Raw genomic sequence first — 17,933 nt, forward strand, 5'->3', positions numbered from 1 at the left:
AGAAGACTAGAAATATAATAAAATATAATAGAAGACTAGAAATGTAATAAAAACTAGAAAATAACTAGAAAATTTTCTTATTTATAGATAATGTAATTATCCTCATTTAAAAGCAAAGAAAATATAAAAAGTTTTGCATCTCTATATTCAGAATAACTTCAATTTAAAAAAAGCAATCCTGTGGGATTGCTAGAACTTAACAAACTGATCCTATAATTAATACAAAAGTGCATGTGGCTGAGAATAGCCCAAACAATTTTTAGGAATAACAAGGTGGCTGAGATTTGCTCTTTCAAATATAAAGACTTAGCATAAAGCTTGAGGGCGTACAGCAATGTAAAAGGGATAGACAAATAAATGGAATAGAATGTGGAGCCCACAGCAGATTCAAGCATACAGTATATGGAAACTAGAATTTAATAGCAGAAGAATTAAAAACCAATAAAGGACAGACTATGAATTTTATAGCAGTAGAATTAAAAACCAATAAAGGACAGACTATTAAGTAAATTGTTATAGGATAATTGTTTATAATATAAAAAATCTCAACCAAAAATAAATTCTGATTTAAATGCCTAAAATATGAACATATTTTAAAAAATCATAAAATATAAGAGACATCTTTATGACTTTGGAATGGAAAAGATACAAAAAGTACAAGTCATAAAGTAAAACATCTATTATATAGTGTTGATGAGGTTGCACAACTTTGTGAATATATTAGAACTATGGAATTATACTTTTAAAGGGTAAAATTTTTGGTATATGAATTATATTTCAATAAGCTGTTATAAAAATCATTGACACATTTTGCTGTTAAGATATAAAAGTTTTGATCCTTGAAAGGCATTGTCAATAAATTTAAAAGTCAAGCCACATTTCTGGCAGAAAATATTTGTTATATAGTACCAGAATATAGAAATAGCTTCTCTAAATCAATACAAATAACAAACCACTCAATATAAAAATGAGCAGGCCAGGCGCAGTGGCTCATGCCTGTAATCTCAGTACTTTGGGAGGCCCAGGCAGGTGGATCACAAGGTCAGGAAATTGAGACCATCATGGCTAACATGGCGAAATCCCGTCTCTACTAAAAATACAAAAAATTAGCTGGGCGTGGTGGCGGGCACCTGTAGTCCCAGCTACTTGGGAGGCTGAGGCAGGAGAATGCCGTGAACCCAGGAGGTGGAGGTTGCAGTAAGCTGAGATCGCACCACTGCACTCCAGCCTGGGCAACAGAGCGAGACTCTGCCTTAAAAAAAAAAAAGGCTGAAGCAAATACAGCAACTATTAATGTCCATTAATTTTGGAGAATGGATTTTTTTTTGACATGTGGTTATCAGTTATATTGTTTTGTTGTTGTTGTTGTTCACCTCCTAACCCTGTTTCCCGTAAGACCTTGGACCCATCACATAGTTTCCTTGCTCCTTGGTTTTCTGTTATAAAATGAGGAATTATGATGGGATGACCAGGAAGACTGTTTCCAGTCCTGAAATTCTATCTTAGATCCTTGGTCCTTTGCAGGAATCTGGGATGAAATAAAACTAAATGTAGAAAAAGTGCTTGAACTAAGATACCTGGCCAGTCAGAACTTAGAACTGAGGGCCAAGAGTCCTCACCTAATATTGGGAGGGAATCTAGGGGAAAAAAAAAAAAAAAAAAAACTCTCTCAAAATATGTAGATACAATGTCCTTTACAAAGGAGTTCTTGGAGCTGCAATACCAGCCCATGAAAAATCCAGTTCCCTGTATGATGACTTGAAAACTATAGTTGTAGTAAAAAGAAAGGAACTAAATAGGCTGGGCACAGTGGCTGACACCTGTAATCCCAACCGTTTGGGAAGCCAAAGTGGGCGGATCACTTGAGGTCAGGGGTTGACCAGCCTGGCCAACATGGTAAACCCGCGTCTCCACTAAAAATACAGAAATTGGCCGGGCATAGTGGCGCAGGCCTGTAATCCCAGTTACTTGGGAGGCTGAGGTAAGAGAATTGCTTGAACCCGGGAGGTGGAGGTTGCAGTGAGCCGAGATAGTGCCACTGCACTCCAGCCTGGGCGACAGAGTGAGACTCCATTTCGAAAAAAGGGAAAAAAAGAAAGAAAGGAACCAAATAATATAAGAGTCTGTAAATCAATGAAACCAGAATTCGACAAATTTGAAAAAGTCTCTTATACAAGCTAATGTTGAAGGTAAAACAAGCTCACTGGGGGAAAGTAAGTAGAAAGGGTTCTTTGAGGGGATTTGAACAGCCTTAGATGGAAATAACTCAGGTCTTGTTCATGTCCTCGTGGCCTCAGAATGCACAGCTCTTTCTAGATGTCTGGATGCCAGCCACAGCCCTGTGTTTATCAGCCTTGATCAGGTCCCTTCTTGCCTCCAAAAAGGGATGAAGAATAAACAGGGAAAGAAATCTTCCCTGAGATAACTAGGTAAGATCTTACTGAAATAAAATCTTGAGAATTAAATATGGAAGGACCTTAGGAATCCATGAGTCCAGCCCTGTTTTGCACATAAGATCCCCAGAGAAGAGGCTTGACCAAAGTAACAGGCCTAGACAATGGCAGGGCCAAGTTCTGAACCCAGTTACTGCCTCTGAAGCTAGTGCCCTTTCTGTCCTGAATGCTGCTTTTGTGTGTTTTCTTGTCTCATAAAAAGTAACACATCTCATTATAAAATATTTGGAAAGCATAACAAAGTATCATGTGGCAAAAAAAATTCCCATAATCCTGTCAAAGACACAACCATTATTTCTATTTTGCTATATTCCTGTAACCCTTTCTCTATATCTAAGTCATTGAATTTTCCCATGTTATTAAAAAATCGTAACTATGATTTAATAGCCACACCAGTGTGTCATTGTGTGAATGTAGCATAATTAAACCCTTTTCTTGTTTTTGGAAACTTAAACTATTTGTACTTCTTTACAGTTCCATACAGCAGTGTAAGAAACCTTCTTATGCATATAACTTTTTGTGTCATTTGGATTATTTTTTTAAAAAAGAGTAACAGGAATGGAATTGTTGGGTCACAGGACATTCAACATTTTTGTAACTACATAGAGCATTAAAATTAAAATGTCTAGAACTCTAAATACATTATCCCCAAATTGCCAGCTAGAAAGTCTGATTCTACTAGTGGGGTAGTTTTAAACCTTACCTGTCCCATCATTGTTTTGCTGCTCGTTGATAGGAGAGAATGAGAAAAGGTAGGTAGAAGTTACCGTTTCCTATTTAATCCCACACAGTGCATGCACAAACAGATGATGGCAAGTGTGCATCTCACTGGGTCAAAGCAGAGCACTTGGTGTATGTATGCACATACACAAGAGGTATGTGCAGGCAAGGAGGCCCTTTCTATGGGAGGATGGTCAGTTTCAGAAGAAACATATCACATAAACTTAAAAGGTTTTTCTTAGGGCATTTTTTTAAGGGATAAAATGCTGTGGAATATACCTAAGAATTTTATTGATGTGTAGGCGAATTACTAACTTTCTTTACTGGGTTTAACTATTACCCTTTCAGGGGAGGATCTTGAGAAAATATTTGTGGTACAGCAGGATTATGTGGTTAAATTCCTAAACATGGTCTCATTGCTCTGACAATTATTTTCCCCTATGAACTGCTAGTTTATATTATATAGGGTGGAATTTAATGGTAGTGATTCTCATATGTCTTTAAGTAATAAATCCCTTTGGCCAAAAAAAAAAAAAAAAAAAGAACTCTCTCTCCAGAAAAATGTATTTACCCACCGATTTTTGCATATACTTTTCAGAAGACTTAAAAAGAAATCTAAGATTATCTGCTTGCTCTTGTTTTATGAACTGGACATTTTGGTGCTTTTGACTATATTCTAAATTAAAGTGAATTTATTTTCCCTGATCTGTGGTTTTTGAAATATATCCTCTCTTCTATGCTGTTACCTCTTTAAAAAACTCATGCAATCTTTGTAATAGCTAAAATTGTCATCTTAAAATGTATATTTAAAATGTCTTTCCCTACTCAAAAAGGCTCTCCTTTCCCCTTTTTTCCTACCTCTATCTATGATACAGAAATCTTCCCACTATCCTCCTCTCAACCCTATATTCAGTCAAACAGCCAATCATGGTTGGAAATTCCATCCATCTTTTCTTCCCTTCAACGAGCATTCACTAAGCATTTACTAAGCCCAATCTAGTTCCTTAGCATGCAGAGATGAATACAATCTGGTTTCTGCAGCTATATAGACAAAGGAATTATGATATGATGTTATAAATGCAAAAATAGAAGTGTTTGTAAAGTGTATCAGACACATTAAGGAGAGACTAATTAAGGCATCTAACTAAGGAGTCAGAAAAGGTTTATAAAAAAGATGAATTGCAACCAGCCCACTTGTAACAAAATGGAAGGGCATTTTAATCAAAACAGCATATATGCAAAAGCATAGAAACATGAAAGCACCCTGCTTACTTGCAACATCACAAGCAGATCTGTATGACTTAAAGCAGAGGATGTGAAGGGGAGTGGGAAGAGGTGGGTTTGGAAGTGTAAGTGTGGACCAGAATGTGAAGGGCTTTAATGTCATGCTGAAACTGATGGACTTCATTTTATTAGCAGAGAGGAGACAAGAAACGTTTTAAGCAGTGTAATGGTGTGAACCAATCTGTATTTCAATATGGATGAAAAATTAGAGGAGAAAGAAGCTGCAGAAAGCCATAAATTGAATGCAACTAGATTGCATCAATGGTCATTGATTGGATTATTGGACCCCAAAAAGCCTGCCAGCCACTCAAGATATTAAACTGACATTGCATATATCTGATTTATCCAGAAGTGAGCAGACATATCTGACATTTAGCAATGGATGTGTCATTAATTGAGGGTATGGGACACAGGTGTCCTGAGGCTAGAGTGTTGGCAAGTAGTCATGCATGGAGAACAGCCACATTGCAAAGAGCTGAGGAGTATGTGCTAATAGGCAGCATGCCAGTAAATAACACGTTGGAAAACCGTCTAAGCTCATCATCAAAAATAATAACTTGTGTTGGCTTCAACAGCATACAAAGTGGATATTATCTTTGTTTTGCAGATAAGGAAGCAGACTCAGATACACACAGTTACTTGTCTTTGTATATCTAATGAGTGTGTATGCCAAGATTTAAACCCAATTCTGTGTGACTCCAAAGGAGCTAGACAGAGAATGAAACTCTGTGTTTGAGACAGCAGAATAGGCACCATGCAGGAGGTCTGACCAGAGGGAAAACTGTCAAAGCGAGGCGTAAGGCAGAACCTAGGAAGTGCTGCAGCCTGGTGATGGGGTGTCATCGGTTTAGGAGTGGGCAACAGGCTCAACCTCCAGGGCCCACCCTCACCTGGAGGACTGCCCCATGGTATGAGATCTAGGGAGAGTACACTGGGAGCCTGGCCTCTTGCTGGGCCGCAAGGTGCCAGCCAGTATCAGGCCAAAGGTCAGCCCATTGTGCTCAGCCAGGCACATGATGGAAGCCTCACCACCTTGACACACGCTTCTACCATCACTGCAGCAGTGGGAAAGAATGTGGCAAATTATGCACTGTCTGGTAGTGACTATGGACTCCCTCACCTCACCCTTAATATTCTTGTCCTAACTCTCTTTGGACTTGTATTTGGATTATTGATTTAGCAGATTTAAAAGACTCATTTATAAAACAATTATCTGCTCTTTAAAGATTCACTGAAGCTCTATTTTGAGTGCTTCTTGAAAAAAAAGTATTTTCTTTGCATCTTTTATCAATTTCTCATGTGGTGAAAACATGGGTCTGTATACAATCAAGAAGTAGAAAGAAATCTAGAATAAGGTAGCTGGATATACAATTATGAAAAAACAGGAGGGGCTCTTCAAACACCTATCAAATTTCAGACTTCTTGCAAAAAACCCCGTGCTTGGGCTTGTGGGTCTGCATGTCTTGAGTGACACCATGTCTTGAAGCATTCACGTACAGCCTTGGTGGTCCAGTCCTGTTGTTACAACACTGCTTTCATCCCCAACATCTATACCCCACCCCTGTCTTCAGTGCCACCAGTACATTTCTCTGTCCTGAAAACTCCGCAGACACTCAGCCCCATGTTAATGTTTACCATCACATAGTAACAACAGACTGACCCATAGGCCCCATGTACTGTCATCATGTAGTTTCACATTGTGTGCCCACCCATTCCCTGTCCTCCAAACAACCACACACCTTTCTTCCGTGCAGTGGCATGATCATAGCTCACTGCAGCCTCAAACTCCTATGCTCAAGCAATCCTCCTGCCTTAGCCCCTTGAGACTACAGCCATGCACTACCACACCTAATTTTTTTTTTCTTGTAGAGACAGAGGTCTCACTGTGCTGCCAAGGCTGGTTTAGAACTCCTGGCCTCAAGCAACCCTCCTACCTCGGCCTCCCAAAGTGCTGAGATTCCAGGTGGGAGCCACAGTGCCTGGCTTCCCATTGTTTCTTGGTTACCATATTTCTGATATTAAGACTCATTTAGCTCCCCTGAGTTTTGACATTTATAAAATGGTCCTGGCTTTGTCCTGTTGAGCCTGTGAGATGGTGCACTAAACACCTACACAATCCACAGGGCAGGAGCCATATATCCTCTGCTCTTGGACTGAAGCTCTTTCCTCAGTGATCTTCTGAAGTCCAGGCTTCTAAAGAAATGAGTTGCTTCAATTCCATGAGTCTCTGAGTGGCGCCTCCTGGCTGGTCTGTGTTCCCTTGGCTCCTCGTATTGGTGTCAGGGCAGGAGCCAGAGTGGCTAGTCTGGAGTTTCCCAAACCTGCATGAGATCTGATAGCAATTGGGAGGCTTTTCATACCAAGCAGTAAAAGTAAAGGGTTTTGAATGCCCTATAGCACTCAAGTCTACTTATACTGTAAGAAATGCCTTTGCTTGCTCTCTGCCCTCCAGGACTCTCTGCTTTTGGCTGTGTGTGCTGAGACCCCCAGGCAGCAGCAGAGAGCACAGGACAACTGTGCAGCATGGAACAGCATCCATTATAAAACACGGAACCGTCAGAAGCCCCTGAATGACCCACTACTTAATTCCGGCTACTATGACCTAAATATGCCTTCACAGCAAGACAGAGAGGCCCACAGCACCCATACAGGGTGGGGACTGAGGGAAAGGGAATTTTGTTGGAATTCAACCCCCAGAAATAAGAAAGCATGCAAGCTTCTGAGTACAGTCTGAGAAAACCATGCAGGACCTTGTTAATGGAAGAAAAACACTCCTTTATGGGAAGAACCCCACAGGACCTGTGTAGAATTTTTGAATCTCTAGTAACATCCCAACTTACATAACCCTGTTTTTTTTTTTCATTCATTTATTTTCCCTAGTTATTAATTCAATACCCAGTTATTCATTTTGATGACTAATGCATACTACAGTCAGGTCATTTTACTATTATGGTTAATGTCAGGCCTGGACACCACAACATCTCCCCAGCCCTGCCCTGAGAGATTCTGATTTAATTCATCTGTAGTACGTCCTGAGAACCAAGGATTTTTAAAGCTTCCCCAGAAGATTCTAATGTGCAGCCAAGGTTAAGAACCACTGATTTAGCCAGTAAATGGGGCCAAAGAGGTCCCTGGAAATTATCTCAAATATCCTCTCAAAATGAGAGATTCTTCCTCAGGAATCAGTGGGTAACCAGAGGTCAACTAGAACCAGGAGTAAACCAGCAGTGAACCAGGAGTGAGTAATCAGAAGTAAACTCAAACTAGGAGTGAACCAGGAGTGGGTAACTGGGAGTGAACTAGAAGTGGGAGCTAAATGGTAGAACCCAGGTCCATGCTCTGGGTTCATTCTGAAGGTAGAATCAGGCATGCCAACAATTGATGTCTCAGTGTTCAGAGGTTCACACAGGGGAAATCAGCTGTCAGTGTCCAAGAGGATCAAGGAAATGATTTTGAGATGGGTCTTTAAGAATATGGAGAAATGTTCCAGGTGGTGAAAGGGAATAGCAATTATTCTGCAGTGGAGAGAACAGCACACAGAAAATAGCCTTACAGCCAGTGTGGTGTGTTTGGAGAATGGTGCAGTTCGCGGGCTGGAGGATAGCTGTTCTTAGCAGTGACTCCCCTAAATTGAAAAGGCTTTTGGGCTTTTCTCCTCCAAGAACAGGAAAGGTTATAGAGCTAGGAAAACTGACTCTTACTCCCTACCATTCCTGAGGAGAAAAGACCCCCCAGAAATAGAGTGAGAGGTGCAGCTCAGAAGAACCAAAGCAAGAGTCAGTGGTTTGAGGAAAGAGGAAATGGAGTCCTGGGGAATCAACACAGCCTTGAGATGTCATCCCAAGACACCAGCAGCCCACACGTAGTCCTCTGGGGTTTGCTGGTGACAGCAGTGGAACCCACTTGGAGATTTTGGTGCATGATCTCCAAATAACTAATATTTTTAACTGGCTAATAGCTATTTGTTCATCTACATCGCAATGTTATATTGACAGATTACCAGAATTGCTGATTATCAGGAAGGGCCTCAGGAATGTCCATGTCTCTCCCTTTTGAGCTGTTGTTTAGGAGTTCTTCCTATCCCCTTTACTGGAATCAGTAGTTTACACCACTTGCATAGCTCCAGCATATATCACTATGCTTGATTTGCACCAACTCTTAACTTTCTTCTTCTTCAAGGAACTACTGAAAGTTTTTGGTTTTGATATAATAATTTTCACTGGCACTTTCTAGCCTGTAAATAAGACCCTGGAGGACAATATCCAGCAGTGAACCGTGTAGTGCTCATGAGATATGTCTGGTGGAGTTAAAGAACTGCCCAGGCTCACACAAAGCAGAAGCCCAGGGTACGTGAGAGATCAGGATGACCACACCAGGAAGAGGACTTGTTGACACCCTCCTCCATGTCAGAAAAACACAGTTCAAAAACCTTTAGGGAAGGACTTTTAATGATGGAGTTGGGGATAGATACTTTGACCCAGATGATTTCTAAATCCTCAAAAATCAAATTGATTGGGGAACAGATTATGTCAATCTAAACATGAGTTTACTAGAGAAAAGAAAGTACTGAAACAGCTGTTCAAAAGAATTCTGTAAATAGTAAAAGCCATAGCCCTATATTTGGAGACAGTTCTGGATATGGCATCAATGATGGATAGTCCATTGTATCCAAAAAGCATACATAACATATTTTTCAAAAAGAACAAAAGGGTATGCAGTTAACTCAGAAGAGGAATGTTCCTTACAAAATTTACTATGCTGCACAGATTGGCCTTGCAGTTAAGAAGAGTGCATTCATTATTCTAGCAGTTTTGAGATACTTTCTCTGACGTTGAACCCTTGAACTCCTATTTATTTCTTTCATTTATTAGTGATGACTCCTTTTGTCTAACCTGTGTTTGATTTGTCCTTTATAAATTGGCAACATCATTTCTTCATGATCCCCAGAGGTAACTGATGGTAGCTTAAGTCTTCATTTGTCATATATGAAAAAGTAATGCAGAATTCTGAGTGAGTTTTGAGTAGCTGGAAGAAACAAACAGATGAGTAAAAACATTTAGGTGTAATATATATTTATTTAAAAATCCAGCATTTCAGTCTGAATAGGCCAGGGATTTTACAGTGTGAAATATTTCATGGGCCTTTCAAGGATGAAGGAAATTTGTTTTTAAACACTGACTAGTTTAAAGACACCCCCGAGGTGCAAACTTTTTGCAACACATGTTTCACAGCCCCTCCGGCTCTGAACTTTTTTCACAACATTTGTCTTCCAAAACAATTTCAGCACTGTGGAAACAGAATGTTGAATATTTCAGAGCTGCAAGTCTTGGGGGAAACAGCCTGTCTTTAAGGTTAGATAAATAAGTTTAAACTATTTCTGACATTTTATAGCTGTTGCAACAGAGCAAATGTGTTATTTTGAAAGACCATAAATAGCAGTGGTACGAAGAAATCTGCCTGAATTTCCCCTGGCCTGTTCAGTTCTTTGAAAATGTTTACACGTGTAACGATGCTTCTAGGTGCTGAACAGGCCTGTGGGGTAGGAGAGGGAATTGGAGTTCACTCTGGGACTTACAATGTTTGAGGCGCCTGTGGGACATGATGTGCCAATGGGAGATGTCCAGGAGTCTTGAATTCAAGGGAGAGATTAAGATTGGATAGGTAGATGTGGGAGTTTTCAGCATAGGAATGACCATTATATTTCCCAAAGTAGATGAAATGGCCCCTGGGACGGTGCGCAGTGAGAAGGACTTGGCCCTGTACTCTGGTGTGGCCCCATGCTGTTCATTTCAAACTTTCTATTTCTGACATTTTCTTTTGGAATGTAACTTTGTCAATTTGTTCTGAGAAACTTGTGCTGGCATGGTTGTTTGGCCATCTTGGTTATTTTCATACCTTAGTTTTTAGTCTAGACTCCCATGGTTACAGGGAACAGAGAACCACCTCGAACTGGCTTAAGAAAAAATGGAGAAACGATTGGCTAATAAAACTGAAAAGTCCTGGAGTATAGACAATCTGGACACAATTTTAGACACATCTGGATTCAGGAATTTAAATGATTTAATCAAGGATTCACCCCTTCGCTAGGCACAATCGTGCATACCTATAGTTCCAGCTATTCAGGAGGCTGAGATGGGAGGATCCCTTGAGCCCGGAAGTTTGAGGCTTCCGTATGCTATGATCAAGCCTGTGAATAGCCACTGCACTCCAACCCAGTGAGACCCCATCACTAAAAAAATAAAAATCCATCTCTCTCTGGCTCTGTTTTTTTTCCGTGTTTTGAGGTGGTTGGTGGGCAAGGGTTGAGGGAAGACCATGTATGTTAGCAGATGATAAGACATCATAAGCAGTTTATTTTTTGTTCTAAGTGAGATGGAAGCCATTAGAGGATTCTAAGCAAAGGAATGTCATGATCTGAGCTACCTTTTAGAAGAAACACTATGGCTACTGTGTTGAAAATAGACTGTAAAAAATCAGAGAGTAAAAGGAAGGCAAGAGTGGAAATAGGGAGATGAGATAAGAATTCCAGGTGAGCAAAACCATCCCTAAATTCCCTGCCCTGGACTCCACTTCCCTCTCCAGCTATTGTCTCAGTTCCTGATTTCCATTTATAGCAAAGTGCCTCCAGAGTAGCTTATACTTGTCTTCAATTTCATTTCTCTTCATTCTCTCTTGAATCCACTCCAACCAAACATTCTCCATACCATTACCTTCATAGCTATTGTTAGGGCAGGGTCACCAACAGCTTACCATGTAAGTGTGAATTGCTAACTTCAGTGGTCAGGTGTTTGTTTTGTTTTGTTTTGTTTTTGAGACAGATTCTCACTCTGTTGCCCAGGCTGGAGTACAGTGGTGTGATCTTGGCTCACTGCAACCTCCACCTCCCGGGTTCAAGCGATTCTCCTGCCTCAGCCTCCCGAGAAGCCAGGATTACAGGCACACACCACCACGACCGGCTAAATGGTTTTTGTATTTTTAGTAGAGACAGGGTTTTGCCATGTTGCCCAGGCTGGCCTCAAACTCCTGACCGCAGGTGATCTGCCTGCCTCGGCCTTTCAAACTGCTGAGATTACAGGTGTAAGCCACCACACTAGGCCCCGTGGTGAGTTCTTAGGCCTTACCTTACTTGCTCATTTGACTACAATAGCACTGGACAGTTATTACTCCCTCCTTCTCTGCTTCTAGGAAACCACTCTGTTTTCTACCTACCATAGTATCTGTTCCTTTGTAACTTCCTTTGTGCCACCTCTTGTTTCTGATCTCTAAGTTGAACTACCCCAGGCCTCAGTCCTCAGACGTTTGTTCTTCTCTATGTATACTCTCTCCCTATTGATCCCATACATGCACAAGGACTCAAATATGACATCTATTTGCTGGAAACTGTTAAATTTATATTTTCAGCACAGACCTTTTCCCTAAGCTCTAGATTAACATATCCACATGCCTGCTCAGCCTCTCTCCGTGGATATGTAATAGTTATTGCAAACCTAACATGTCCAAAACTGCTCTCCTGAGTTCTGCTCCCAAACTCGCTTATCTCATAGTGTCCCTCATCTCAGTGAATGACAATGCAGTTATTTAATTCGCTTGAGCTACAAATCCTGGAGTCATTTTTGACTTGCTTTCCTCTCTCACACTGCCCCAACCCCATCAAATTTTGTCTGCTCTACCTTCAGAATAGGCCCAGAATCTGATCATTTCTTACCACCTTCATTGCTACTACACTGGTCCAAGTCACCATCATCTCTAGGCTGGATTATTTTGACAGGTTCCTCACTGATCTCCCTGCCTCTGCCCTTGCTGCCTGCAATCAACACAGCCATCAAAGCAGTCCTTTAGAAACACAAGTCAGCTCATGCCGTTCTTCAAAATCTGTGGAATAGAAACCAAAGCCTTACAATGACCTATCAGGCTGCCTGAGCTCTATGACCTAAGCCCCACCTGCCACTTCTCTGACATTGTCACCTACTGTTCTCTCCCTGGCTCACATCCCTGCAGCCATATGCTCTTTTATTTTCCCCCAAAATTGGAGGAATGTGTCCTGGACCAGTCTGATGAAGCCTGTGGTACTACTTCGGAAATAATATTTTCAAAAGTATAAAACAAAATATGCTGCATTTAAAGAAAACCAATTATAATCAAAATATAGGTATCAAAATATTAATAAGCCAAATATGTGATCGAATAATATATGTACTTCATTATTAATGCATCATATTAAAAATCTAGCATTGGGTACAATAGTTACCATATTTTTTAAGTAGTGTTGGCATAAAAAAATATTTTGACAGATCTGGTCACACTTGTAATGTGATACGAAAACATCTGTGACTTCCATTGGTGAGAGAATTAAAGACACTGCTACCTTAGTCTGTGACTTACATTTGTAATTGATAGAAGTGCTGCATTTCAGCTAGAGTTGATGAAAAGGTCACTGACTCCTGAATCCTATCTATGGATCCACGTGAGGCTCATGGTCCCCAGGTTAAGAACCCTGCTTCAGGGCCAAGGTGCTTGCTGTTCCCTCTGCTGGAAATGCTCTCCCTGGAGATCTCCACACAGCTTGTTTAACCTGGCTGAAGGCCTCTGGTAAACCTTGTTTCAATGTAGAATTGACAACACCGCTTACAAGCTTCTTACCGAGGAGGAATAATGAATAAGCCAATGTATTTGAAATTGTTTAGGGTCTTTCACTGTAAGAGGCTTTATGTCTTGAGAAAACCTCACTCACTAATTTGGACTAATTGTAAGAGGCAAGTCTGAATTAATAAACATCCCTGAATTGTAAAATGCTTTCAAGTCTATGAATGGCTTTTAAAAATGTTCAGTCATTTAAGCAAGAATTACTTAGGGCCTTAAAGGAAACCACTTTAATTTATAAATATCGATTTATACTCATATTAACAATTGTGTATATGTTGTGGAGGCCAGTGAAGTAAGATTTTTTCTCTTTCTAACTAGTATAACCCTTCTCTAAATTACCGTAGATTCCAAAATAATAGTATCTGAGTTTCTGAGGATTTTACCATACAGTCAGCGCTTTTATTATCTTTGCTACTTGGGAGAGAGCATTTGCACGAGTAACCAAAAAAGTCACGCTGATGTATCTATCTTTGGGATAGAATAGGGTTTTCTTTTAGTAAATGCATTCCCTAGTTTATTCATTTATGCATTCAACAAACATTCACACATCTAATCTTTGCCAGGCCTGTACTCATGATCTACTGAGGAGAACTGAGATTAATGCAATAATAATGCTATAAAAGAGAGCGAATAATAAGAGTGAATTAAATAATATATGAAAGAGTAGATGGATGAATGAATGAATTGATCTCACACATATCTTAGAGCTAAAAGGGACCCCAAGAGAAAATTTAACAAGAAGTTAAAGACATGTTTCTGGGCTCTATTATTAACTTTTTAAAAGTTGGGGATAGGTGATGCAGGTAATACATTCAATCAAAAAACAAGACACTATACCATGAAAAGTCTGACTTCTGCTCCCGTTCCCATGCTTTCCCACATCTGCACAATATGTTCCTCCTTGCAGGTATCTTTCCTATTTTTCTCTCCAGTCTACATGAGGTACAGCTTCTGTGCTCCAGTGGCAGCCAGTATTTTACCTTTATTGCATGCTCTTATCCTCTTATCTCTTTGTATTGCAGTTGGCTTTTTTGATGCATGGGTCCACTCTAGATTAAGGTCCGTGAGGAACTTAGTTCATCATTATATCCTTAGCATTGCCACAGAGTCTCACATAGGATAAGCACTCAAATAAACATTTTTCAAGTGAATGAAATAATGGCAATAGTTGTACTGCATTGCAAAACATAAGATACGTAGCCAAAGCTGTACTCAGAATAAAATTAATAGCTTTAAATGTTTTACTTTAAAATAAGCAAATTAAATGTTAAACTCAAAGAATTTTCTTGTAGGCTAGAAATAGAAGGAAATTTGTGTACCAAAAAAAAAGTATCATGCTTAAGAAAGAAACATTAGTAATATTTCCATTAAAGTTGGAAACAAGACAAATATACCTGCTGTCTTAGACCACTGGGGCTGCTATAAGAAAAATGCTATAGACTGAGTGGCTTATAAACAACAGAAAATTTATTTCTTGCAGTTCTGGAGGATGGGAAGTCCAAGATTAAGCTTTTCATGTTGAAGGAGGTCCAAGATCAAGATGGGGGTGGGGAGGGACACAAATACTCAGTCTTACATACCTGCTATAGTGGTTATTATTCAGCATCGTTCTGGAGACACTTACTAATACAATAAGACAAGAAAAAGAAATCAGAAGTATACATATTGGAATGGAAGAGGAAATTGTCATTATGTGCAAATGATATAATTATTTACCTTAAAAAAAAGAAAATCAATTAGAAAAACTATTCAAAATAATAATAAAGTTCAGTAAGATGACTAGAAACAAGATAAATATGCAGATGTGTATAGCTTTCCTAAGTGTTGGCAATAAACAACTACAAAATGCATTTTTAAAAATCTTGTTTACTGCAACAACAAAAAACTAATGTGCATAGGAATAAATATATTAAGAAGTGTATAGCATCTACCTATATTGTGGTTAAGAAAGGTTCTGAATCAAATTTTACTGGTATAAATCTCAGATCCAACGTTTAATAGCTGTGACCTTTCAAAAGCTTAAACTTTCTGTATGCATATATGTGTAGAAGAAAATACTAAAAAAGATATATGCACATGTGATTAGCATCCCTTCTGCTGTTTAGGGCCAGCCTAGTTTTTATAACAAAATTTAAAACAAATCTCTCAGTGTATTAGTTTTCTATTGCTGCTGTAACAAATTAACACAAACTTAGAGGCTTAAAACAATACCCATATATCATCTCACCTATGTAGTGTAGGTCATCTTGGCACAGAATAGCTGAACTCAGTGTTCCACTTAGAGTATCTAAGGCCAAGATCAAGGTGGTTGCATGGCTGCATTCCTTTCTGGAGGCTCTGGAAATAAATCTGCTTCCAAGCTTCTACAGGTTATTGGCTGAATCCCTTATCATTTTAGAACTGAAGTTCCCATTTGCTTGATAGCTGTCAGCTGAAGGCCACGCTCAGCTTTTAGAGGCCACCTGCACGCCCCAGCTCAGGGACGTTTTATCTTTAAAACTAGCAGTGGTGGGTCATGTTACTCTCACACTTTGAATCTCTCTGAATTGCTCTTCTGCCTCATCTCTCTTACTTTCTCTTTCTCCATATGTCCCTGATAGCTTCTGTGCTTCTCTTCTGATTTTAAGGACTTACAGAATTACAGTGGGCCCACCCAGATATCTCCCCATTTTGTGGCTGGCTGATTGTAACCTTAATTACATCTGCAAATTCCCTTCACACCAGTGCCTAGATTGATATTTATTGAGTAATCAAAGGATGAGAATCTTGCGGCAATGTCTTTAGAATTCTGCCTACCGTACTTGAATCATACAAAGCCACAGGATTAAGGACAAAAAGTCCCAAGGGCAACCATGTCAGTCTCCAATTTTTAAAACTTCAAATAGTATATCTGAACATAATGAAGTTCCTACTCCTCTTTCAAATTCCTTTCACAGATGCCACAGTTGAAATCTAAAGTGCTTTGTCCAAGGCTACGGAACTAATAACTATTGAGAATGAGAACAAAGCCTCACCCCAACCCAGCCAAGATAGTGCTCTTTCCCCTATGCATTTCCACCTCCTCTTTGAATAGAAATTTAGTTTTTTTTTCACCTTGAGTTTTCAGGCAATACCTCAGTGCCAATATCAGTCTTGGGTTTCTACAAGTAAACTTAAGCATTTCTAGATCATCAGTTTCCTCTAAAGCCACACAATGACTTCCTTAAGAGACTTGAATATTCAGCTTGATGTAATGGACAGAACTGGACCTGAAGTCAAAAGGCTTACCAGGTTCCTCAATTGTGAGATACAGCTAGCAATGACTGCCTCCCAAGAAATAGGAATAACTGTGAGAATTCAAGTGTCACCATGTTCATGGAGCATGCATTTTGCCTACTGTAAGGTGTGTTGCACATGTCATGATAATAGTGGTGGCATCTTTTTTTTTTTAAGTCAGAAAACCATGCCATGTCTTCTCCATTCTCACTAGCCAGAGCACTGCAAGAGGAGAAAACACCCCCCAAAACAGTTGCCCAGAGCAATCTTGGCATCATCTGAAGCTATTCCAGCTCTTAAGAACCAGATGAAGTTAGGTGCAATGGGAGGCTGAGGTGGGGGATCGCTTGAGCACAGGAGTTCGAGACCACCCTGGGGAATATGGTGAAATCTTGTCTTTACAAAAATTACAGAAATTAGCTGGGTGTGATGGCTTGCACCTGTAGTCCCAGCTACTTGGAGGCTGAGGAAGAGAGGGTCACTTGAGCCCAGGTGGTTGCAGTGAGCCAAGATTGTACCATTGCATTCTAGCCTAGGTGACAGAGGGAGCCTCCATCTCAAAAAAAAGAAAGAAAGAAAAGAAGAAGAACCAAACGAAATTTCTCAATTCCTCTGAATCTTAAATTCCACAGCCCAGCAAAATGCTAAGACTTCTGAAGACTTGGGAGAAGAAGTTCTTTCAATTCCTCATGTTCCCCTCTGTGTCCAGGCTCCTGCAAAGTTGCTTACAGTCCCTGCATCTCACTGCATTGACCCAGAATTGAAACTCAGCACTTACTTTTGCTCCTTGAAGTTATCCTCTTTTACAAAGAATTAATGAACTCTGTTTCCCTGGATGTTATATATTCTTCCTGAGGGAGGAATGTTTCATTGCATATGAACAGCAAACAACTTAAAGACCTCTAGGAGATATTTATGTTTTCCAAAGACTTCCTTGTGACAACCAACCCTTGGGAATTTCTCACTCTGTCTCTGCCTCCACATTCCTCTAGCTTCACCAACTCCTTCGTTCCAACCACACTCCCACTACCCTACCCACCTTCAAAATTATCTCCCTTCCCAATACAGAGCAATCCCACTCTCCTTGGCTTCCGTTCCGTAACTTATATGTGTAAACCAGTCTCATGCTCCGTAGACCAAAGCTCTTTGCCTTAAGAGGATCCTCCACCTGCCATAGAGTAGCTATAGAAATAGAAACAGCCATTTTTCCTATTATATATGATTAAACCCATATGCTGACTTATGGTCAAAACAGTGAATGGTATTTGTCAAGTTGTTCTGTGGCCCTGTTCTTAAAGGAATTGCCTTTGTTATATTTGTCTTTGTTCCAAAGGTGTCCCTCAACCTAATATAACTTGGTTGAAGAGAGGAGGATCTCTGAGTAGCAACGTTTCCTTGCTTTTCAATGGATCCCTATTGTTGCAGAATGTTTCCCTTGAAAATGAAGGAACCTACGTCTGCACAGCCACCAATGCTCTTGGAAAGGCAGTGGCAACATCTGTACTCCACTTGCTGGGTAAGTGTCAAATTCTTATTGCTCCTTAAGTGCCTCCTATAATATGCACAAAGTAGGCCCCA

The 17,933-nt window shown here is 40.0% G+C and overlaps 1 protein-coding gene across 6 annotated transcripts in view; it reads left to right on the forward strand.

Annotated features, from left to right (window-relative positions):
- The window catches only part of ADAMTSL3 (ADAMTS like 3), a 417,185-nt gene that overhangs the window by 374,777 nt on the left and 24,475 nt on the right, over positions 1–17,933 (forward strand). For all 6 annotated transcript variants that reach the window (XM_033189191.1, XM_033189189.1, XM_033189190.1 and 3 more), the window contains one exon: positions 17,689–17,871. In XM_033189191.1, coding sequence (XP_033045082.1) covers positions 17,689–17,871 — 183 coding nt within the window. The remainder of the gene's footprint in view (positions 1–17,688; positions 17,872–17,933) is intronic.

Source organism: Trachypithecus francoisi, unplaced genomic scaffold (genome assembly GCF_009764315.1).
Source record: "Trachypithecus francoisi isolate TF-2019V2 unplaced genomic scaffold, Tfra_2.0 Lachesis_group3, whole genome shotgun sequence".
NCBI lineage: Eukaryota > Metazoa > Chordata > Mammalia > Primates > Cercopithecidae > Trachypithecus > Trachypithecus francoisi.